General features: G+C 38.4%; 1 protein-coding gene across 1 annotated transcript in view; it reads right to left on the bottom strand.

The window, feature by feature from the left end:
- Positions 1-24787, bottom strand: part of CCDC102B (coiled-coil domain containing 102B) — a 269181-nt gene that overhangs the window by 163443 nt on the left and 80951 nt on the right. Inside the window, exon 5 of the mRNA XM_040264340.1 lies at positions 18176-18292. Coding sequence (XP_040120274.1) covers positions 18176-18292 — 117 coding nt within the window. The remainder of the gene's footprint in view (positions 1-18175; positions 18293-24787) is intronic.

Here is a 24787-nt window from a genome sequence, read left to right as displayed (position 1 = left end):
AGTTCAGTTGCTCAGTCGTGTCTGACTCTTTGCGACCCCATGAATCGCAGCATGCCAGGCCTCCTTGTCCATCACCAACTCCCAGAGTTCACTCAGACTCGTGTCCATTGAGTCAGTGATGCCATCCAGCCATCTCATCCTCGGTCATCCCCTTCTCCTCCTGCCCCCAATCCCTCCCAGCACCAGAGTCTTTTCCAATGAGTCAACTCTTCACATGAAGTGGCCAAAGTACTGGAGTTTCAGCTTTAGCATCATTCCTTCCAAAGAAATCCCAGGGCTGATCTCTTTCAGAATGGACTGGTTGGATCTCCTTGCAGTCCAAGGGACTCTCGAGAGTCTTCTCCAACACCACAGTTCAAAAGCATCAATTCTTCGGCGCTCAGCCTTCTTCACAGTCCAACTCTCACATCCATACATGACCACTGGAAAAACCATAGCCTTGATTAGACGGACCTTTGTTGGCAAAGTAATGTCTCTGCTTTTGAATATGCTATCTAGGTTGGTCATAACTTTTCTTCCAAGGAGTGATTTTAGAAGTATACAAACTGTCTTGCCCCAGGGATGGTCTTCTCAGAGATTTCAACAGTTCTCAGTGTCTAAAAAACACGAAATCTATGGAAATCACCTAAAGTAAGCTTTTCCACTCAACTGAGATTATGTTTCATGTTAATCAATGTATTTATTTTTTCTAAAGGATTAACCACCATTTTAATTAAAATTTATGTTGACTATTGTATTATACTCTGATGGTTCAAATAAAATAGAAACTTCACTTTAATTATTAACACTGAGCTGTAAAGAAGGAAAAAGTACATAGCATATTATTTATATGGGGGAAAGAGTAGAAAAGGAGATAGTAGAATGAATTAGATCTACAGTATGATGATAAAAATGAAATAGTAGCAAAAGTATTAATGAGAAACCCTTAAATCACCACTTTATGTCAAGAATGACTTAGTGTAACAATTTTATGTTTTAATATTGCTTTTTTAATATCTGCTTTGGGGGGAAATTTGACAAAAGAGATATGTTGATGAATTCTTTCAAGAAACTTAGTGAAGAATAAAAAATGAGTTTGTTTCATTGATCAAACCAGAATCGCACAAACTTTTTAAGTATTAAAATGAGATTGTTCATTAAAAAGACTAATATTAATATTATAGCAAGCAAGTTCATTCCTTCCATTCATCTTTAATCTAAAGTCAGTACTTTCTACAGCCTCCTCTACTTACCACTGGCTTCCAGTGACAGCTGTTGATAGATCAACTGCCCTTATGCAGGTGACTCTGAGTCTGGGCTCTTAACTCTGCTGTTTCTTTAGTCTTCCAATCCTTTGCCCAGGTACTACTCTATTTATAATACATATATATTATATTCATAAATATGATTTTCTCTGGTATATATACATATATATGCATACTTAATTGGTCTTATATTCAACAGTATCCTTAAACTCTCATGAATTATATTTTATAGATTAGTTTGTGTTCTCTAAATAATTATACCTTCTGTGATCATTACAATTTTGTATCTTTCCAATTCTTATTACTTTATTACTTTTCTTCTTTTGTTGAACTGCCTGGCATCTGCAACAGAATATTAAATAAAAAGTGGTACCATGCTTCTGGTTTTGTTGTTCACTCGTTAAGTCATGTCCAACACTTTGTGACCCCCTGGACATACCAGGCTTCCTTGTCCTTCACTATCTCCAGGGATTTGCTCAAATTCATGTCCATTGAGTCAGTGATGCTGTATAACCGTCTCATCCTCTGTCGCCCCCCTCTCCTCCTGCCCACAATCTTTCCCAGCATCAGGATCTTTTCAAATCAGTCAGTTCTTCATATCAGGTGGCCAAAGTATTGGAGCTTCAGCATCAGTCCTTCTGAATGTTCAGGGTTGATTTCCTTTACTGGTTTGATCTCCTTGCAGTTCAGGGACTCTCAAGAGTCTTTTCCATTACCATCTTTCTAAATTCCATATATATGCATTAGTACACTGTATTGTTGTTTTTCTTTCTGGCTTACTTCACTCTGTATAATAGGCTGCAGTTTCACCCACCTCATTAGAACTGATTCAAATGTATTTTTTTAATGGCTGAGTAATACTCCATTGTGTATATGTACCATGGCTTTGTCATCCATTCATCAAGAGACACAGATGCAGAGAACAGTATTCTGGACTCTGTGGGAGAGGACAAGGGTGGGATGACTTCGGAGAACGGCATTGAAACATGTATATTATCATATGCGAAACAGATCGCTTGTCCAGGTTTGATGAATAGACAGGATGCTTGGGAATGGGGTACTGGGATGATCCAGAGGGATGTGATGGTGAGGGGGGTGGGAGGAGGGTTAAGGATGGGGAACACATGTACACCTGTGGCAGATTCATAGCAATGTATGGCAAAACCACTACCATATTGTAAAGTAGCTAGCCTCCAATTAAAGTAAATCAATTGATATGAAAAAAAAAGAGTCTTTTCCAACACCACAATTTGAAAACATCAGTTCTTCAGTGCTCAGCCTTCTTCATGCTGCAACTCTCACATCCATACATGACTACTAGAAAAATCATAGCTTTGACTATATAGACCTTTGTCGGCAAAGTGATATCTCTGCTTTTTAATATGCTGTCTAGGTTTGTCAAGCTTCTAATACTTAATCACTAAATAAAAAATTTGCTCCACAATTTTGTTACTCTATCAGGTTTAAAAAGTTCACTTTGAGTCCTAATGTGCTAAAATGTTTTTTCCTATAATCATGAATTGAGTTGTAGCAACTGTTTTTTTAAGCAACTTTAGAAGTAACTACATAATTGACTTTTTCTTGTACTCTGTTTTGTGCTGACTTACATAATAAAAGATCTAATATTATAGTATACCTTGTATTCCTGTGACAAATTTTTATTCATCAAAATATTAAGACTACTCATATTTGGTTAATATTGTTGCCATTATATTTATGTGTGAAATTGATTATAATCTTCCTTGCTTATATTACCCTTGTCTAGATGCAGTATAAGGATTAAACTAATACAATAAAAAGAATTGGGAAGTTTTCCCTCTTTTTTTTCTCTTTTTTAGAAGATGCTCTATAAAACTAGAATCATCTACATAGAACGGTAGAATTAACCATAAAGTATTCTGATGCTAGAGTTTTATTATAAAAAGTTTTAATTCATTAATTTTTAATTTACTTTATTTAATGTTATAAACAGATTTCAGCTTTCTATTTTTATAAGAGTCATACTGGGTAAGTTATATTTTCTGGTCAATAATTCATTTCATGTAAGATTTTATTTTTATTAGAATTCTCTCTGCAGAGTGGTTCCCTATCTTTGTAAACCTCTGATCTATCTAAAATTTTGTCCCTTTTTTATTACTAGACTTTTAAAATTATATCTCTTAATTAATGTTGCCTGAATGCTCTTTTTTTCAAAAAACCAACTTCTGTCTTTGCTAACTCTATTCTACTTTTTTTGTATTAATTCCTAATATTGACTTTCTCTCTTTCTACATTCATTGTGCTTTTTTTTTTTTTTCTGTTAGGATTTAGTTTGCTAATTTTTGTCTTTGATATTGGGTTAATCTGGATATTTCAAGAAGCAACTCTTACAGCTGGCATTTAAAATACAATAAATTGACTGCGGGGACTGCATAAGAGAGAATGGGGGCGAGACAGGAAAGGCCACGAACAGTCAGATTGGGATCAGGAATGACTGCATGAGGGAGAGACAGTGAAGGAAGGCAGATTGGGCCCGATCATCTCGGACATCAGTGCCTTCCTCGGAAGGGGAGGTGAGGGCACAGAGGAGTATTTGAATCAAAGTCATTAGTGAGAAGGGTTGCATGTCCCAACACCAGGAGCCCGTCTTTGGCTGGGAGTTGTCTATGAGAAGCGCACTGTCATTCCCTGGATTTCAGACCAGGGCAGCTGGGGTTCTGGGTTAATTACACTCATTGTAATTGAGATCTGAGAAGCACTGTCCCACGGCAGACATAACCGTTTCCGAATATAGTCACTGATGTTAAAAATATCCCTGAATTCTGCAGCATCCCTCAAGATTTCAGTGTTTTTTATCCTTCAGCCTTAAATTCCATTAAATTTCTCTTTGACCTATGTTACTTAAATGTCTGTTTTACAATACCAAAGAAATGAGTTTCTTAAAGTTATTTTTCTGTAAGCAATGCTATGATAAATGACCACCTAGGGTCAAAACAGAGTATCTTTTGGGGATCACATCGTTTAGAACATGACTATAGACTAAAACTTTCTTTCTCAACACAGCCTCCAAAAATTAAAAATGGAAAGAAATAAAATCACCTATTCCATGAGTATAACTTAGAGATGGTACAGAAACCTTGATTCACACGCAACAGGGAAGATAAATATCCAAGAGCCACAGAGCATTGTCTGGAGACCAGGTGGCACAGAGAGACAGTGTGCAGAAGAGAGCAGACCAGTCAGGTGGACATCCTGCAAGAGAGACACCAGCTACAGAGGGAAGTATTGATACTAACAAGGGATTTGAGACCTGGAGGATCAGAACTAGCCACTGGTTTCCTCAGTATGTTTGGCCCTTGAAACCTTCTACTCACCAGGTTGTATTAATAGGTACATGGGAAACCAATGTATTTTGAATACATCGTGCACGCTTGTCGCTCAGTCAAGTCCAACTCTTCTGCTATCCAATGGACTGCAGCCCACCAGGCTCCTCTGGCCATGGGAATTCCTAGGCAAGAATACTGGAGTGGGTTGCCATTTCCTTCTCCAGGGGATCTTCCCGACCCAGGGATCGAACCCAGGTCACATCAATCTCCTGGCAGGCAGATTCTCTACTGTGCCACCTGGGAAGCCCATTTTGAACACATCAAATGTAGTCAAATATAAACACATCAAATCATACTCCCAGCGGGTATGTTATGCTCATTATGCCCTCCTCCCATTTGATTTTTTTCTTTCAACCTCGCAGAAGTTTGAAACAGAAGGCTCTCATCTTTTGCATCTGTACCTTGTCTCCTTCCCATCTACTCATCTAGTTTAAGGCACATGCTTCCACAGTGTCTCTCTTGATACGAAAGCATGTTTTCTAAGGGATGCATTTTTGAGGATGATAATAGGAAAGTTCTCAATCAAATGCCTCTAGCATGAAACAGAATATTTCTCTCTACTGGAGATTTGAATCATGATTCAGTGCAACTAGATTGTAACATATGTAGTAAAGCCATTTTGAATTTGAAGCATTGAGGGGAATACTTAATATGAAGACCCAAAAGTGTTAATAGCATTATAAAATGAACTAGCTAAATTCTGTTATTCCTCCCATGGAAAGCAATAAGCAGGATCTTGAAAAAACCGTAAGGAACCTGCAGGCCAAGGGAACAGAAGTCTCAAATGCATGCGTGTGAACCAAAGAGAATAAGACCCAGAGGGCATCAAAGCAGAGATCTTAAGAAGCCAGAGGTCACTGAGAAAACCCAAGGTGCCTCAAGGTTGGGATTTCAGAAATGTACAGGAATTTCTGAAGACATAGGCTGATCCTGAGACTCTAACATTTAAGAGTTTTGTTTAACGCAATTTCTTCTATTACCTCCAACATCCCAATCTTCAGTAGACTGTTTTCTACCCAACGAAAGTTAGTAAGAAATTTATAGTTAAAGACATTAAATCTCAGATTGTAATTAAATCACCAGCTCAATGGATGTGAATTTGAGCATACTCCAGGAAATACTGGGCTTCCCTGGTGGCTCAGACAGTAAAGAATCTGCCTGCAATGCAGGAGACCCCGGTTCAATCCCTGGGTCAGGAAGATCTCCTGGAGAAGGGAATGGCTACCCACTCCCGTATTCTCGCCAAGAGAATTGCATAGACAGAGGAGCCTGGCATACTGCAGTCCATGGGGTTGCAAAGAATTGGCCACGACTTAGCTACTGAACAACAACAATTAAATCATCAATCTAAACTTAGCCAGAAAACTTTCCCAAAGACCTAGTCATCTGGAAAAGATACTGCTGTTGAGATACCCAAGCAAAGACATTCAAATCCTGCATTTCACTCCACATAATTTAAAACCCTTTCTGAAAAAATAAAATCTGTTACTTGAGGCACTTAACACTTCCTGGATAAATGATTACTGGTTTCCATCCATTATTCGGTTTTATATTTATCAGTTTTCTGTAACTCCAGGACAAGTGACAGGTTTCAGCTTGGATAATTGGACTATTTAGACTTATATTTGTCTAAATGACCAGAATGCATATCCACGTATGACAGTTTGATTTTCACTTTTCCCAGAATATTATTTTTCTCTGATGGTTTACTTATATCACATATCTTTTTATAGATTCTTGTTCCTGAGTTTCATCAATAAGAAATCAGAATGTGCCAGAATGCTTAAATCCATAACACTAACAGGCTTCTAAATTAACCTGCTTGCAAACATCAATATCCTCTTTCAAAATTATATAATCATTTCTGATACATTCATCATGTTCTCAGTAATCTAGGTCTCTTTTCTAGAACATGTAAAGTCAATAAGAAGTATATGATACAAGTGATTTAAATGAATTCAAATCAACACCTATTGTGGCAATTTCATAAAATTAAATTATGACGCCACCAGATTTCTAATTACATGACACCCTTCTCATTAAAGAAGATTCCATTTAACTATGTCAATAAATAAAGTCTCAGGCATTTCTTCATCTAAAATTCCTAACTAGCCCAACTCCCCCAGCACCACGCACATCTACTTTGTAGCTCCCCTAGAGTTGAACATATGTAATGAACTGCATGATTTTTTGATGAATGCTGTGTCTCTCATTGAAGGCAGTTCTCTGAGGTCAGGCTCATTTCTATTTTAGACACCACTGAATTACTATTAATAGATCCTAGCACAGCTTCAGTCCTGTCTGACTCTTTGTGATCCTGAGGACTGTAGCCTACCAAGCTCCTCTGTCCATGGGATTCTCCAGCAAGAATACTGGAGTAGGTTGGGGAACTTCCTCACCCAGGAATTGAACCAGTGTCTTCTGCCTTGGCAGAAAGATTCTTTACCACTAGCACCACCTGGGAAGCACAATGAAAGTGAAAGTCACTCAGTCGTGTCTGACTCCTGGCGAGCCCTTGAACTATACAGTCCACGGAATTCTCCAGGCCAAAATACTGGAGTGGGTAGCCATTCCTTTCTCCAGGGGATCTTCCCAACCCTGGGATCGAACCCAGGTCTCCTGCATTGCAGGCAGATTCTTTACCAGCTGAGCCAGGGAAGCACAGGACAGTACAATATTTCCAGAATTTAAAATTGAATTTATAATTTAAGAAAACACCTTGAAAACATTTTCTCTTTTAAAACAGAGAACAAAATACTCTCTACCCTCTGTGTTCCCCCACCCCCACTCTACCTTGAAAAACATTTAGGAATGAATTGCTCCTCATTAGAATATGTTCCTCTCCTAGTAATCAAATTATTCACACAAACAACATAATCTATAGTTGAGTAAGAAGAAAAGGAGGAATTTTAAATTTACTGTCAATATCCCAATATGTTAAAAAACAAAACAAAACCCAACTCTTCAATATATTCTCCTTCTCAACAAAAATGCTCTAAATTTTTTACACGTCAAATTATGCAGTTAGACATGAGCAACACACGGTGGTCTAACAGAAAAAGATTCAAGATAATCTCTAAACCCTACTCCAGACACCCTGAAATATGGCCCAGGAGAGCTCATGGATAGGCTATTAATACAAAATAACCACAGACATTTCCAACTCCCAGGCTCCCTAGGCACACAGTGGATACAAACTAACCACAGGGGCTTCTCCAACTCCGACACATGACACCTATATGCACAGTTGTGTCCTCAAGTGACCTTAGGTAGCCCGGAGCCTATACAAGGCTCATAAATATTCTATACATGCCTACATCTAATTAGAGCAGGCTGAATTATGGGAAAGACATGAGCAATAGAGCCTGTTGCTTTGCAACTTGCAACAATCAATCAAAACTGTCATTCCACGCCCACCTAGATGAATATGTAAAAGCCTTGTCTTGAAAACCATGTATCTCATCATTCCATTGCCAGTCCCTCTCCCAGCATGGCCCACTTCTTCCTTGAGATGTTATTCTGTTCTTTCTTCAATACAGTGGGTTTTGCCACTGCTAAGCCTTCAGATTCTTCTTTGCATCTTTACTAAGAACAGAGGCCCATGAGGAAGGGTCCTCTTTGACCCTCCCTATTGTGTAACAGTCAGAACATTCTTTGTATTACATTTATTTGCTGGCAATACTGCGGTCTTTAGCTGTCTCACATGCTACTCCGTTTACCACAGTCCTTACCTCTACCTTTCCTCTTTACGTAACTTCAATGCTATTCATCCTTCACATCTCATCCTCAAGCTCACATAGATCACTATTCTCCACCCATCTAAGTACATAACACCCTGGGTTTAACTATCTGGGTTAGTTGGTTTGCTTCCCAAGGTGGCAACCACTCTATTGAATCCCTGGTGCTTAATTCTAGTACCAAGTATACTGGATATTGTTAATATTTTCTGAATAAATAACTGAATTAGACAATGAGTGGATGAGCAAATAAACTACAATTTCATTGCCTGGCTTTGTTTTTCATTCCACTGTCATTTTGAGAATCCAGTTGGTATGCACACATGGAGAAAATTTGCCTTAAACCCCAACAATGACACAATTGCTGAACACGAAAAAATCTTATGTTACAAAATGTTTATGTTTTATCCTGCATAAGCAAAATAAAGAAGACTACTTATATAATCACAAGTTAAATTTAACATGTTACCCATCTGGGCCTTTTTGTCTTAATAAGCAGCATTTTAAAAGTAAATAAATATAGACATTCTGAAAAAAGAGAAAAATGAATATATTTGGTTCCTTCAGCTTATATCATACTGCATTCAGTTAGGATGAGGAAGAAAAAGAAATCACTTCAAGAGCATTGGTGGGAGGGAGGCTCTAGAGAGAAGGGCTATGTGTATTCTTATGGTTGATTCATGTTGTTGTATGGTGGAAACTAACACAGCATTGCAAAGCAATTATCCTCCAATTAAAAAATAAAGGGCATACTCTCATGATGTGAAAAGATTTTAATCCGAATGAAGCATCAGAGAAAATGTGTCAAAGGCGTGGGGAGGGGGACACATCCAGTGCCATTGTGGGTAATTCACTAATGTCAGAAAGGACCCTGTGAAATGAAGGACTACGTGGTAACTTTCAGGTTCTTTCCAGCTCCAGACTCTCATGGTCTTTGTCCATATAATTACTGGGGATTTGCCTAAGTGTTAATGCATGAAAAGATATAATTCAAAACACTTAGTGATTCAAGAATAGGAAAGGATTCTACTCTTTTGGAAGGTATACAGACTAATTTTGGAGCCAGATTATTCACATTAAAAGATGCAGTCCCCCCAGCAAACATGTATTGGAGACCTATTTGGCACCAGAAACTGTGGTCAGCGCAGTACTGTAAGACAGTGCCCTTAAATTCCAAAAAGTTTACAGCTGAAGAGAGGAAGAACACAGGCATATTATAGAAGTATCCTGAAGTCTTCTATGGGATATCACAGAATCATCTACAGTGTTACTAATGCGTAAAAATCTGATTGTCATTCTGATATAGGATCTACAAAATGAAATTAGAATGACAAGGGAGATAACATGTATTCCTTACATGCCTACTACATATGTATAATGTACAATGTTTAGGACTTCACATATATGGATGAATTAATCCTTTAGATGAGCTATTACTTAAACTCTATTTTGCAGACAATCAAACAGACTCAGAAAGCCTACGTAGGGACTTCCCTTGTGGCTCAGAGGTAAAGAATCTGCCTATCAATGAAAGAGACATTCATTTGATCCTTGGATCGAGAAGATCCCACATGCCATGGAACAACTAAACACGAGCACCACAGCTAATGAGCCTGTGCTCTAGAGCCGGGAGCTGCAGCTACCGAGCCACGGGCTGCAGCTCCTGAAGCGCACGTGCCCCAAGCCCATGCTCTGCAACAAGAGAAGCCACCGCATTGAGAAGCCTGTTCACCGCAATTAGAGAAGAGCCCTCGCAGCAACAAAGACCCAGGACAGCCAAATATAGATAAATGAAAAGTATTTTCTAAAAAAAGAAGAAGAAAACCTATGTAGTTGTTAAGAAGCCAGATGGCAAGAAGGTACCAAGATAAGAATTTGGACTCAGGTCTCTGGGACCCCTAAAATGGAAATAAAGCTAAAGATGCCTATTTTCAGAGGAGTATATAGAAAGGGAAGAAATTGTCATACATACTGAGAAGACTGGAAGTTTTTAACTGTATTTTTGAGATAATTGTACATTCTTAAGCAGTTGTAAGAAATGATCAAAATAAATCCCAAGTGCCCTATATACTGTGTGGCCCAGTGGTAACATCTTACAACTCTATAGTTGTAACAATGTAATAACCAGATGTCAACAATCATATAGTCAAAATAGGGGCCATTTTCATCAGAAGGATGTATCACGTTGCCTCTTTATAGCCACACACACTCCCCTCCCATCCCTCCTTCATCCCCTGAAACCACTAATCTGCTCTCTGTTTCGAAATACGTGTAATTTCAGTACTGTAATACAAATGGAATTATGGGCTTATGTTATCGTCTAAGATTTTTCACTCAAAATGCTTCTCCAAAGATGCATCCGGATTGCTGTACAGATAAAAAAATTCATTCCATTTAACTGCTGAGGTATATCCCAAGGTATGATTGTATTATTGTTTCCTCGTGGAAGGTATTGTTTTTGTATCCAAATTTTGGCATTTACAAACAAAACTGCTTTAAAGATCCATGGGTAAGTGTGGATATATGTTTGAAGGTATACATTCTCATTTCTCTGAGAGAAATACCCAAGAGTGCAACTTCTTGGTCATATGAGAGTTGTTATTTGGGAACCCACCAGACTGTTTTCCTGTGTGATTGTATGATTTACATTTCCTGCAGAAAGGTTCATGGCCAGGAGCTCTGCATTCTCACCAGCATTGCCGTTGTTACTAATTTCTATTTTAGCCATTCTGCTAAGTATGTAATTACAAGCTCACGGTGGTTTTAATTTGCATTCCCTTGATGGCTCATGTATTGACATCTTTTCATGTGCTTGCTTACTGGAGACAATTTATCTTAGTTTTCTTTCATCTGAAAGTTTCCTAAAGGACACGTTGACTGGATATAGTATTTGAGTTGACAATTCTTTTAGAAATTGGACAAGTGTGTGCTACTTTTTTCTGGCCTCCATGGCTTCTGATGCAATTTTCACTGTCATTTGGATTATTTCTTCCCTATAGCTCAGGTGTAATTTCCTTCCTGTTGTCAAGATTATTTTTTCTTAATTCTCCACACGTTGACTAATGTGTCTTGATGTGGACCTACTTGAGGTTATACTGATTGGGGTTTGCTAAGCATCTTGGAGAAAGAAATGGCAACCTACTCCAGTGTTCTTGCCTGGAGAATCCCGGGGATGGTGGAGCCTGGTGGGCTGCCGTCTATGGGGTCACACAGAGTCAGACATGACTGAAGCGACTTAGCAGCAGCAACAGCAAGCATCTTGACTGCAGATTTGACCCTTTTCCTAAATTTGGAAATTTTTCACTATATTTCTTTGAGTAATATTTTCAGCCCACATAATTTCTCCTCTCACACTGGCCTCCAGAGGCTTAAGTGTTTGATATTTGTTAGCATCCCACAGGCACCCTACCACAATCCTTGTTAGCAAAGGCTTTTTCTCTTCCAGACTGTTTCAGACTGGATTCTTTCCCCTCTCCCTTCCATTCATATATATTTTTTTTAATTGTGGTTAACTATGCTTTTCCGTTCTAACTTTTCCATTTGTTTCTTCTTTGTATTTTCTATTTCTCTGGTGGGGCCAGTGGTAAAGAACTCACCATCAATACAGGAGACATAAGAGACTAGAGTTCAATCTCTGGACTGGGAAGATTCCCCTGGAGCAGGGCATGGCAACTCACTTCAGTATTCTTGCCTGGAGAATCCCATGGATGGAGGAGCCTGGTGGGCTACAGTCCATGGGGTTGCAAAGAGTCAGACATGACTGAGCGGCTAAGCACAAGTGGCTAAGCATGGCTACTTTTTCTATTTGTTACAAGCATGGTTACTATTACTGATTAGAGTGTTTTTATGATGGCCACTTTAAAATCCTTGCCAAGGAAGGCAAACATCTGTCTTTGCAGAATCGGCATTTCTTGCTTGTCTTTTTCATTCACTCAGATATTTTGGTTCTTGATATGATGAGTAATATTCAGTTGTGTTCTGAACATATTCAGTATTAGCTTATGAGACTCTATTTTATCTAAACATAGGTGGGTTCCTCTGACACACCATTCTGGAAGGTAAAGAGGCAGCACTAACTCGTACTTCCAGATGAAGGTACAAGTCCAGGTTCCTCACACACCTCCACTGATACCTGGGTGGGGATGGCCCCTGCTGGAGGGGGGTGGGAGTCCCCGCTTCCACTAGACCTTAGCTGGGAGACGGTGGAGGTGAAATATAGGCTCCCCACCTGATTTTCACTGACACCAGGGAAAAGGTCTGGGGGTCTCATTACTGACCAATGGGGATGAAACCCTGGCTCCAACTCAGTCTTCAATGCCACCACTTCAGAAGCAAGGACAGAGCAACTTTCTACAGCCCTGAAAGAGTGGAAGTGTAGACTCCCCAGTCAGGTTTATTAACAGGAGTTGAGGCGGACTACCACTGGTTTCTGTAGTTATTTGGTGGGCTAGAACATTTCTAGTCTAGAAGTTTCCTGTCTTGCTAAGCTGGCCCTTCCCTAGTCCTTTGATTAGAGCAAATGGATTTCAGTTATCTTATGTTTTCATCTGGTTGCATTGTATTTCCAGGTTTCTGGCCTCTTCCCAGCTCCAATTCTGGGATATATGCAGGGAAAAGAAAATCAGGCAACTCATCTCATGTCATTTCTTAGGTTCCAAGGTACCTGGCTGAAGGCCAATTCTCTTCAACTGGGAGAGTCCTTTATGTTTGCTTTACATATAGTTTTCAGAGTTTAAGAAGGGAAAAGTATGGGAAGACACCCTGGAGTGGGAAATGCCTACCCACTCCAGTATCCTTGCTGGGAAATTCCATGGACAGAGGAGCCTGGCAGGTTACAGTTCCCGGGGTCACAAAAGAGTTGGACACGACTGAGCAACTAAACTACAACAACTAAGGGGAAAGCATATTGACTTAATCTTTATGAAATGAAACAGGAATAAGACATAAATGTGTGAATAGGTGAGAAGAAAAAAAAAACAAACCACAGAAAATAAATATGAAATCAAAACTCTTGAAAATTTGAAACTGAATTGTAAGTGATACATTTTTTTTTGGAATAATATGAGATAAACTAATTATTTTCTCTTGGAAAATAATTATCCCAAAAATTTGGCCTAAAAAATGTAATGAGTGTTTCCTGATTATGAGTTTGCTTTCAAGCAGGAGCTAGGTTGTAAAAAGAAGTGATTATTTCTTCACTCGGAAGGCCAGTCCATGTCCATTCTAAATAAACTCTCCTTTCTAGTTCAAGGGGTCTTGACCTTAAATGTGGAGAAAAGATGAAATGCACTGGTTATGCGTATGCATACATGCACGGTGGTGTTAGTCTCTCAGTCGTGTTCTACTCTTTGTGACCCCATGGACGGTAGCCCGCAAGGCTCCTCTCCATGGAACTCTCCAGGCAAGAATACTGGAGTGGGTAGCCACTCCTTTCTCCAGGGGGTCTTATTGACCCAGGGATTGAACCCAGGTCTCCTGCATTGCAGGCGGATTCCTTACCGTTGAGCCACCAGAGAAGCCCCATTAACACATGCACACATGCGCATGTTAACATATATTTATCAAAGGACTCCATGCTTAGAGAATTAACCTCATCACACACCGACCAGAAGAGTCAATGTTTTAAACACTGTGGAGCCTTTTTTTAAATCAGGGCTGGATTTTTCATTTCTTTGACCAATCCAATTTCCAAGATTGTCATCAAACTACTTCTGAAAGAGGCTGGGCAGATTGAAAGACAAGAAAAACACACTCCTCAAAGAGTTGAACACGATTGAATGACTGAACAACAGCAATTTCTGACTCAGTGGGCATGCATTTGAGCAAACTCAGGGAGATGGTGATGGACAGAGAAGCCTAGTGTGCTGCAGTTAATGGGGTCGCAAAGAGTCAGACACGACTTAGTAACTAAGCAACAGGTGAAAACAATATTGTTATTAAATTGGCGGGTGTTAGCAACAAACAGTTTCAAAAAAGGTGTCCATGATATGTAAGAATCATCAATGGTTAGAAAATCATGATGTTTGATATGAAAATACTATGTTTTAATTCCAACAATTAAAATCAATCACATTTCCAGAGTCACTGCTTTAGTAAATCCACAAGAATAGGAGAAAACAAGGTAGCAATGTCAGTTACTGGCTGCTGCTAACACATGGCTTCAGGATTTAACTCAGAGCTGGTAACCTTTGCTAACTAAGCTCCTAACCTGCTGAAAATCTGACCTAAGTGTGCGCTCCTGAGAAATTGGAACTAAAGGAGAACAAAGGTAAAAGATGATCTCAATAACATTTGAAGTTGTCTTTATAACCTTGAGCAAGGTTAAGTTCTCTAAGTTGCTTTCCATTAAAAGTAGCTAAGAATACATAGAACCCAAAAGTGTTAAAATATGAAATAAGATTCTATATTTCAACAACCCAGCAGTATATATTGATGTATGCAGTAAGTTCTCAGCAAATGGTAGCTATTACAATAAACATTATACCAATAAAAATGAGCAAACAACTAGAAGTGTATATTTAGTTCAATAAAATACAAATTAAAATGATCTTTTTGGCCTATCAACTAGGGAAGTATTAAAAAACAATAACATATACTGTTGGCTATACAGTGAGCATGCTTATACATTGCAGGTGAGTACAAATATAAATTACATGTAGAGCGGACTTTTGGACTCTGAGGGAGAGGGAGAGGGTGGGATGATTTGGGAGAAGGGCATTGAAACATGTATACTATCATGTAAGAAACGAATCGCCAGTCTATGTCTGATGCAGGATATAGGATGCTTGGGGCTGGTGCACGGGGATGACCCAGAGAGATGTTATGGGGAGGGAGGTGGGAGGGGGGTTCATATTTCAGAATGCATATACACCCATGGTGGATCCATGTCAATGTATGGCAAAACCAATACAGTATTGTAAAGTAAAATAAAGTAAAAATAAAAATTTAAAAATAATAATAAAGTAAAATAAATTTATATTAAAAAATAAAAAAATAAATTTGATATAATTTTCTAATGGACAGTTTGGCAGTGTGTATAAAATACTGAAAAAAAAAACCCATTCTTTTGAAAAAGTCTATTTCTAGGAATTTAACCTAAGCCATTTTTTAAATGTCTAAAGATGTCTCTGCCCATGCATATTTACTGCAGTGTTGATTACATGTGAAAGTGAAAGTGTCAGTCTCTCAGTCGTGTTTCACTCTTTGAACCCCATGGACCATAGCCTGCCAGGCTCCTCTGTCCACAGAATTATCCAGGCAAGAATACTGGAGTGGGTAGTCATTCCCTTCTCCAGGGAATCTTCCCAACCCAGGGACTAAACTCAGGTCTCCCACATTCCAGGCAGATTTATATATCTAATAATAAAAGTAAGCAGATTTTTAAAAAATAGATTATATTAAATTACAGTATAATCACCCAATGACTTTTATGCAAACATAAAAAGCCATGATATGATCTTAAGACCTAAATGTAACCAGTATAAAAAGTGAAACAATGCAATGGTTATGTCTTCTTTTCAAAAAAAAGATCATAGCTTCTATCTTGGTTTAAAATTCAAATGAACACATATACCCACCTACACAGCACACACACAGGGGCTCACTGTTTCTCTAAGAATTTCTCCCAATATTTGTTTTCTTTTGAACAAAGTCTTCTTTCTTCAGTTTAATTCAACTGAATAGAGCATTCAAGTGCACATAGCCAAAAGCATAGCCAATTCATGTCTACATGAGCTTTCAGCATTAAGAGCTCCACTAAGAATTTCAAAATAGCAAAATTATGTCTCATAGTGCTTGAATGTCTTGTGGGAAAGTGTCTTTAGGTGGGCAAACTGTATACAAATTTAAGATACATAATTGAACTCTATGGAGGTGACATGGTTTCCTCAAATGAGTCTCGGAACTTTCTATTTCACCAAACTAAAAAAGTCGTGCATCAGAGATCCTGTATTGCTATGGTTCCCAAAATATCCTGAAAATGAGGCTTTAAGACAAAATTGCCAGCTTTTGAGGAGAGTAATAATACCCATAGGTGACTTCCATGCATTTGTCTCGAACTCCTAAATAAGCCTGCATTCTATGTGCTGTTCAATACCTCATCAAAGATGCTTCTCAGATCTCAGGGCCAAGGAGAAGAGGTATCTACCCTGATGCTTTGGTTCCTCTTAGAAAACAAAAGTGAAAAGAGCCATCGTTTGTTTTTCCCTTTGATGTAATTGTTAGGAAGAGATGTTTTCAATACTTCAGTCTTTCTCATTAGGGTGTCTCCATATGCCCTGCCTCACCCAACACTCCTTATATGACTCAGAAGAGGTGAAGGGAAAAAGTAATCTCAGGCAGAGCTAACTACCTTGGCTAATTCCCAACAGTAAAGCACTCTGCCTCCAACACTTTTCCCCTGCAGTGTGTCATCTTCTGAAAAATCCTGTGTGGTGGCCAGTATTTCCTCTTACTTCTGTTATTACAACCTGTATACTGAGACTCAGAGGCTTAAGCAGTGGACCAGGATAAAGTAATCAGTAAGTGATGGAGCCATTTTTGCTCCAAAATCTATGCATTTTCCATTGTGCCATATCATTTGATATAAAACATACTGTGGTGTGAATTCAGTCTTGACAGAATTTTATAAGGGAGAAATCTTCTAATACAAATTACTTTCCTCCCAGTCTATTTTTCACTTGCTTAACTCCATTTCCTGAATTGTTCCTACACATTTGTATCTAAGACATCTTCCAGAATTACCTGTTACAAAATAAATAATTTATGATTTCCCACTTTTAATGCACTAACACAATGTTCTATAAAGTACAAACAATTTATTCTCCCCTTCTATCTCTAAGAATAGTTCCTTCTTTATCAACAAGGCTAATAAAACAGAGTGTATCATCTGAAAATTAATTTGTTGTTGTTGATGTGGGAGTGGAATATAGAGATTTCCACTACTTTACTTGGTATATCTAAGAAATGGATTAACTATAACCAAAAGGACATTGTTCTGCCTACAGCTAGTTGTCAAAGGCCACATGAAATTCACCAGAACTACATGCAACAAAACCTGTATGTCATTATTCCAGATAATATCTTAACACATCAGATCCCAGGCAGCTAATCAAAATTTTAGTAAGTGTTTACTTACAGTAAAATGTATCAGCTATAGGGTGGCCTTTTTCAGTCAAACAATATCTTTGTAACATTCAGATAATTCAGACATAGTGTTGGACCAATATAATTTCACAGCATTTTAAATCACATTTTAAATCACCAGACTTCCCTGGTGGCCCAGTGGTTAAGACTCTGTGATTCCACTGCAGAGGGAATGGGTTCAATCCCTGGACAGTGAACTTAAGATCCCGCATGCCTTGCATTGTGGCCAAATAAATAAGTAAATCACATGCAAACTGATGTATTATTCTTTATTTTCAGCAGCATTCTTTTTCATAAAATAACCAAAGATCCCCAGTTTTACTTCTTAGGACAGCATATCATTTAATAACCTTCAGATATGTTTTGGTACACTGCTGCTGCTGCTGCTGCTGCTACGTCGCTTCAGTCGTGTCCAACTCTGTGCGACCCCACAGACAGCAGCCCACCAGGCTCCACCATCCCTGGGATTCTCCAGGCAAGAACACTGAAGTGGGTTGCCATTTCCTTCTCCAATGCATGAAAGTGAAAAGTGAAAGTGAAGTCACTGAGTCGTATCCAACTCTCAGTGGCCCCATGGACTGCAGCCTACCAGGCTCCTCTGTCCATGGGATTTTCCAGGCAAGAGCACTGGAGTGGGGTGCCATTGCCTTCTCCGTTTGGTACACTACTCTATCCAAAATCTTACCTCTGCTCTTAATTCACAGACCACTCTGTCATTGTTGTTTTGAGATTTTGATTCTTCCCTTATATGTCCTGATACTTCTTCCATTTCACTTTTATGTTGACCATGAAGAATGTCAAACTGCAAAAAGAAAAATTCATAATCACAAATTACAAAGGCTGGTTCCAGGATAATTCATATTAGTCTTTCATTTTGCTTTCATTTTTTTTTGTTGTTGTTGTTATGCGGAATCTCATAGGTTTTGTTGTTGCTATTATAAGTTTTGCAGTTGAACCATGTATTTCTTTACACTTGCAGCTGAAAAATCCTGTGTTGTTGGAAAAGCAAATCAGCAAATATTCATTAATCTAAATCCACCAATTGAAAATTAGACAAATCTTCATTACATCACAGATTCTTAATAACTGACCAACCAGATTCTAAACTAATCCAATTAATTCTGATCTTTCAGTCTTGAATATTAGTACCATAGTACTCTTTGTAATCCTACTTATGTGTATTTTCTATGAAATATAAATAGTGCATACATCGTAGCAGAGATAAATTTGGGCATTGGAAACAATACATCTATATGACACTCAAGTTTGTAAGACTTTTGTAGATCATCTATAGCAGATGGCCAATTAATTGCCATAGAAAACTACGGCAGGAAAATAATACAAACAAACTCTGGCACATGCAGACAATGGAATATTGTTCAACACTAAAAAGAAATGAGCTGTCAGACAAATGAAGAGACATGGAGGAAATTTAACGCATATTACTAAGTGGAAGAAGTCTATCTGAAAAGATTACATACTGTATAATTCCATCTTTATGACATTCTAGAAAAGGAAAAACTATGGAGACAGTAAAAAGATCAGTGGTTTCCAGGGACTGGAGGAGGAAGGGTTGAATCGGTGGAGCATAGAGGATTTTTAGGACAGAGAAATTATTCTGTTTGATAAACTCTAATGATGGATTGATGTTGTTACAGTAGTGAAGGTCGCTCAGTTGTGTCCAACTCTTTGAGACCCCCATGGACTCTAGCCTGCCAGACTCCTCTGTCCATGGGATTCTCCAGGCAAGAATACTAGAGTGGGTTGCTATTCCCTTCTCCAGGGGATCTTCCTGACCCAGAGATGGAACCTGGGTCTCCTGCACTGCAGGCAGATTCTTTAACATCTAATCCATGAGAGAAGCCCATATCGTTATACATGTATAACATGTTGCTATTTGTCTAAACCAAAAGAATGTATAAAACCAAGTGAACCTTAAAGTAATTTGAGTGACTGTGTGTCAATAAATGAATAAATGGGGTGAAGGATTTTGATAATGAGGGAAGCCACATATGAATGTGGGGTGGGAATTATATGTAAGTAAGTGTGAGTGAAAGTCACTCAGTCGTGACCGACTCTTTGCAACCCTATGGACCATGGTCTACACAGTCCATGAAATTCTCTAGGCCAAAATACTGGAGAAGGTAGACTTTCCCTTCTCCAGGGGATCTTCCCAACCCAGGGATCGAAACCAGGTCTCCCCATTGCAGGTGGATTCTTTACCAGCTGAGCCACAAGGGAAGCCCAAGAATACTGGAGTGGGTAGCCTATCCCTTCTCCAGTGAATCTTCCTGACCCAGGAATCAAACTGAGGTCTCCTGCATTGCAGGCAGATTCTTTACCAACTGAGCTATCAGGCAACACCACCTTCCATTCAATCTTGCTGTGAACTTACAACTACAGGAAAAAAAAAATTGTCTATAAAAATAAACATAAGAATGAGAAAAATCCTAGAAATGCAAACAATGATTTTTCCCTGTAGCTGTTCTTATAATTAGGAGTTTTCAGCAGAATCATAACATTTAATATGTGGATATATGCACATGTGCTTTTTGTTTTATTAACATGTTTTCTTCATACTATGTAGGTTTCCAGAATTAAAATTACATAATTGGCATACAACCAGACAATAAATCAGAATATAAAGCTATCATTATATCACTTATATAAAATTTTTAAATAATGTTACTCATGTTATTATTATTTATAATAAATTGCATGCTTAGTCACTTAGTCATGTCCAATTCTTTGCGACCCTATGGACTGCAGCTCACCAGGCTCTTCTGTTCATGAAATTCTCCAGGCAAGGATACTGGAGTGGGTTGCCATTTCCTACTCCAAACAGTAATATTAAGCATATACTAATCTCAAGAAACCAGGCTTGATATATAGTTCCTTACTTAATGCTGACTGTAATCCTTTCTGTTAGGTCTGATTATTACCCCTTAAAGAAATATAAACCACATTTTTACTAGGCTGAAGTAACATTCCCAAATTCACAAAGCTAATAACTGGGGGAAGAAAATTTGAGAACATTCCTGCCAAATTCATTACCTGAGTTACTCATCATAAACCAATGCTCCATCTATAATTATAAAACTAAGTGTCTTAATTTTCTGAAAGGCAATAAGCTTATAAAAATAGATAACAGAAGGAGCATAACAGAAGACACCATCACCCCAACATACTGGAAATGGACCACAGTGAAAGGAGCAGCTGATTTGCCAACTACACAAAGACTCCACGTTCAGAGCTGGTAATGTGGAAAATACACCATGCGAGGCAGGAGTGAAACAGGACATCATGCAACAAAGTCCACTAAAAGGCCGTCTCCACACGTTTCTCTCCACTTTCATGTCAGTTAAATAGATAGTGTGGCATTAATCTCTGGCCAAAATAAAATAAAAGTCACTTTTCTAATAAAAGAATAACAAATTGCAAGCAACACTTTTGGGACTGTGTTCACCAGAGTCAAATTTAACTCATGCTGGTCATTGAGTGCCCCTCACGTCACTTCTGAAATCTTGGTCATTACTTCCCAGGGAACTAAATCAATAATGAGCCCTTCCATTGTCAACAGAACTTTCAATAAAAGGAGAGAAGAGGGAGGGAGGAGAGAAGAGGAGGAAAATACATTTTCATGCATGGCAGTAGAGGGAATCCACATCAATTACCTAAAAGGAGAGAAAAGGGAGAGAAGAGGGAGGAAAATACATTTTCATGCATGGCAGTAGAGGGAATCCACATCAATTACCTAAAATAATTCCATCTCATTCATCATTGTGAGTGGAAACTCAAGGATCTCTGGACATAGGTAGAACCTCAAGAGTATGAAAAAGATATGACCAGGATTAAGGAACAGAATGTCTGATGGAAAAAACAAAACAGGAAAAATGATACAATTTAAGATATGAAAGAGAATGTTTCATTAAAAATTTATTCACTATCTTGAGGAAAAAACAAATACATAACTGTTTCTGTTGTTCAGTCCCTAAGTCATGTCCAACTCTTTGTAACTCCATGGACTGAAGCATGCCAGGCTCCTCTATCCTTCAATATCTCCTGGAGTTTGCTCAGATTCATGTCCATTGAGTCAGTCATGCTGTTTAACCATCTCATCCCCTGTCGCCCCCTTCTCCTCTTGTCAGTTTCTCCCAGCATCAGGAAAGAATGTCTTTCCAGTGAGTCAGCTCTTCGCATCAGGTGGTCAAAGCATTGGAGCTTCAGCTTTAGCATCAGTCCTTCCAGGGTTGATTTCCTTTAGGACTGACTGGTTTGCTCTCCTTGCAGTTCAAAGGACTCTCAAGAGTCTTCTCCAGCACCACAATTAGAAAGCATCAATTTTTCAGTGCCGAGACTTCTTTACGGTCCAATTCTTACACCCATACATGACTACCAGAAAAACCATAGCTTCGACTATACAGACTTTTATTGAGAAAGTAATGTCTCTACTTCTTGATATGCTGTCTAGGTTATATATTTAATATGCTGTCTAGGTTTACATATTTATAAACATATATTACACTCATAAATTAAGGACAAAGCAATTTCAAATTTTAAAGAACGATAAAACAACATTTGTAGCATATGTTTAGTCATCCTTCCTTCAAATAAAATTTACTGGAATAGTTATAAGACAGAGTTAAATACTGAAGGGCACCCATTCCCTCAATGCGTTCGGTCCTTCGGACAGCTCATGCACACTCATGGTATTGCATGTCAATGAGAACTCTAACAGCCTCCAAATGTCCAGTTCCATCCTAAAGGTGTTCCCCTGAACTCCTCATCCACACACCCAACTTTCTACTTATCACCTCCATAGGATTCCAAAGCTTAACATTTTGAAAAGACTAAGTACTTCTCCTTCAAATGCTCCTCTGCTGTGCTGTGCTTAGTTGCTCAGTCATGTCTAACTCTGTGCGACCTCATCAACTGCAGCCCACCAGGCTCCTCTGTCCATGGGGAGTCTCCAGGCAAGAACACTGGAGTGGGTTGCCATGCCCTCCTCCAGGGGATCTTCCCGACCCAGGGACTGAACCCAGATCTCCTGCATAGCAAGTGGATTCCCTACCATCTGAGCCTCCAGGGAAGGGCAAGAATACTGGAGTGGGTAGCCTATCCTTTCTCCAGGGTATCTTCCCAACCCAGGAATTGAACCAAGGTCTCCTGCATTGCAGGTGGATTCTTTACCAGCTGAGCCTGCAGGGAAGCCCTGTTCCTCTGTTAGTCTTTGCCATCTCAGCAAATATCACTTCTATCCTTCCATTTGATCAAGCCCCAAATATTTCACTTATGCTTAATATTTTTTCTTTGATGTGCCATATTCAGACTAAAAACAAATCAACTGAACTTAGCCTTCACATAATTTAATAAAGCCATTCACTTTCTAACTTCATCACTACTGCCCTGGTCAACCACCATGATCTTGGTTATTTTAATAAGCTGCCACACTCTGCTTCTCCTTGTGGATCTGTATTTTCTTTCTCAAAACAGCAGTCAAATAAAGCTTTTCATAAAATAAATCAAATTATGTAATTCCTGTATTCAAATCTTTCTTCAGGCTTCCCAATCCATTCAGAGTATAAATCAAAATTTTTATTAGCCTCTTAGTTCTATAACCCTCAGTTCAGGTCTCTATTTATTCCAACCCCTGATTCTAAACCAGCCACTCTGACCTCATGTTTCCTACAGACTTCAGACAAGCAAGAACAAAAAAGAAAATAAAAACAATAAATAAAATAGTATAGAGCTAAAGCAATTAAAACAATATAACAGAAAAAATGATTAGCATATTAATGAAACAACTGTACTCCCTCCTATTAAAACAATGAGTTATTTTCTTTAACAGGTTCTTGCTGGGGGCAAATCGGTCAAATCAATGAATTCGTCCCAGCCTTGTTTCAAATAATGAAAAGGAAAAGAGTGGAAAACAAAACAGAACTCTAGTTTCCTTCCTACTCTAAAAGATTCTAGAGTCACGGTATATAAGTTTCCCAACCACACACCTTGCTACATTAGAAATATCTTTGTTACATAGGTAAAGAAAAAAAATGAGTTATTTCGATCATTTAAACATATTTTGAACTCAAAACCACCTTAATTTTGCCACTTAGCTCTTCAGCTTAAGGTTTAAATTAACGGTGTGCGCTTGGTCTTTCAGTCTTGTTTGACTCTCTGCAGCTGCACGGACTGTAGCCCACCAGGCTCGTTCATGGAATTTTCCAGTCTAGAATACTGGAGTGGGTTGCTACCTCCTACTCCAGAGAACTTTCCAGACACAGGGATTGAACCCACATCTCTTGTGTCTCCTCCATTGGCAGGTGGATTCTTTACCACTGGCACCACCTAGGAAACCTTTGGATTAATGGAGCTGTAACTAAAAATCTCTATTTAGCAACTGAAAAGTTAAAAGTCATGGACAGGCAGATGCTAAAAGTTATTAATTCAGCAGAATTATGAATGTCATCCACAAATGATATATCACAGTAGTTAAACTGGATATGACAGAAATAGGAAGTGTCTGATTAAGTGAATGAGTCAGCATCAGAAAACATTTTCCAAGTTTATGTCCTTTTATGTAAAATTCATTTAAGTGTAGTCTCTTGCTGCAATAGTTTTTTTTTTTTTTTTGAAATTGCATCATAATATAATACCAGAATTTCTCTTCAAAGTTCCTCTTTTCATACTGCAGTATTTGTGAAAGGTTAAATCAGGCAACTTATCATACCTCTGATTTCAGAAATATCTGCCATAATTCACTTCTGGAAAATTAGCAACATTACATGTAAATATTTACTTTAGTACATTTAGATTACCATAGAGTGGAAAATCTTTCTGGGGACAATGTCTAGAGAACAAAAATATTCTATAACATAAATTAAAATATTTTCTTATTTAATTGGATAATATAGGAGAAGGAAAATGCATTCAATGTTCAGTTAATCACCAAACATCATGCTTTCTTTCACTTGTATATTTCTCAACTTTCCACATCTCTGCACATCCCCCACCAAGCTTAGGGCATCTGATTATTTCTTTCTGGATTACGTGACAGACTCAGAATTGTTTTTTCATCACCCATGTCTCCCAGTCTCTTCTTTATACCAAACTTTCAGTCATTTTTTATTATAATCATATTGACCTTAGTCAACACACGTCAGTGGCTCTTCCCATTGCCTTCATGTTCATACATAACATTTATAATTTGGCTTTGGGGATAAGTATTGACTATCAACTAGTTCAGAATATATGACCAAATGTTTAACAGTTAGGCAGGTGGGGATACCAGATTCTCATG

Source organism: Oryx dammah, unplaced genomic scaffold, assembly GCF_014754425.2.
Source record: "Oryx dammah isolate SB20612 unplaced genomic scaffold, SCBI_Odam_1.1 HiC_scaffold_22, whole genome shotgun sequence".
NCBI classification, from domain to species: Eukaryota; Metazoa; Chordata; class Mammalia; order Artiodactyla; family Bovidae; genus Oryx; species Oryx dammah.
The sequence above is the reverse complement of the archived record's forward strand: the minus strand, read 5'-3'. Positions and strand labels throughout refer to the sequence as shown.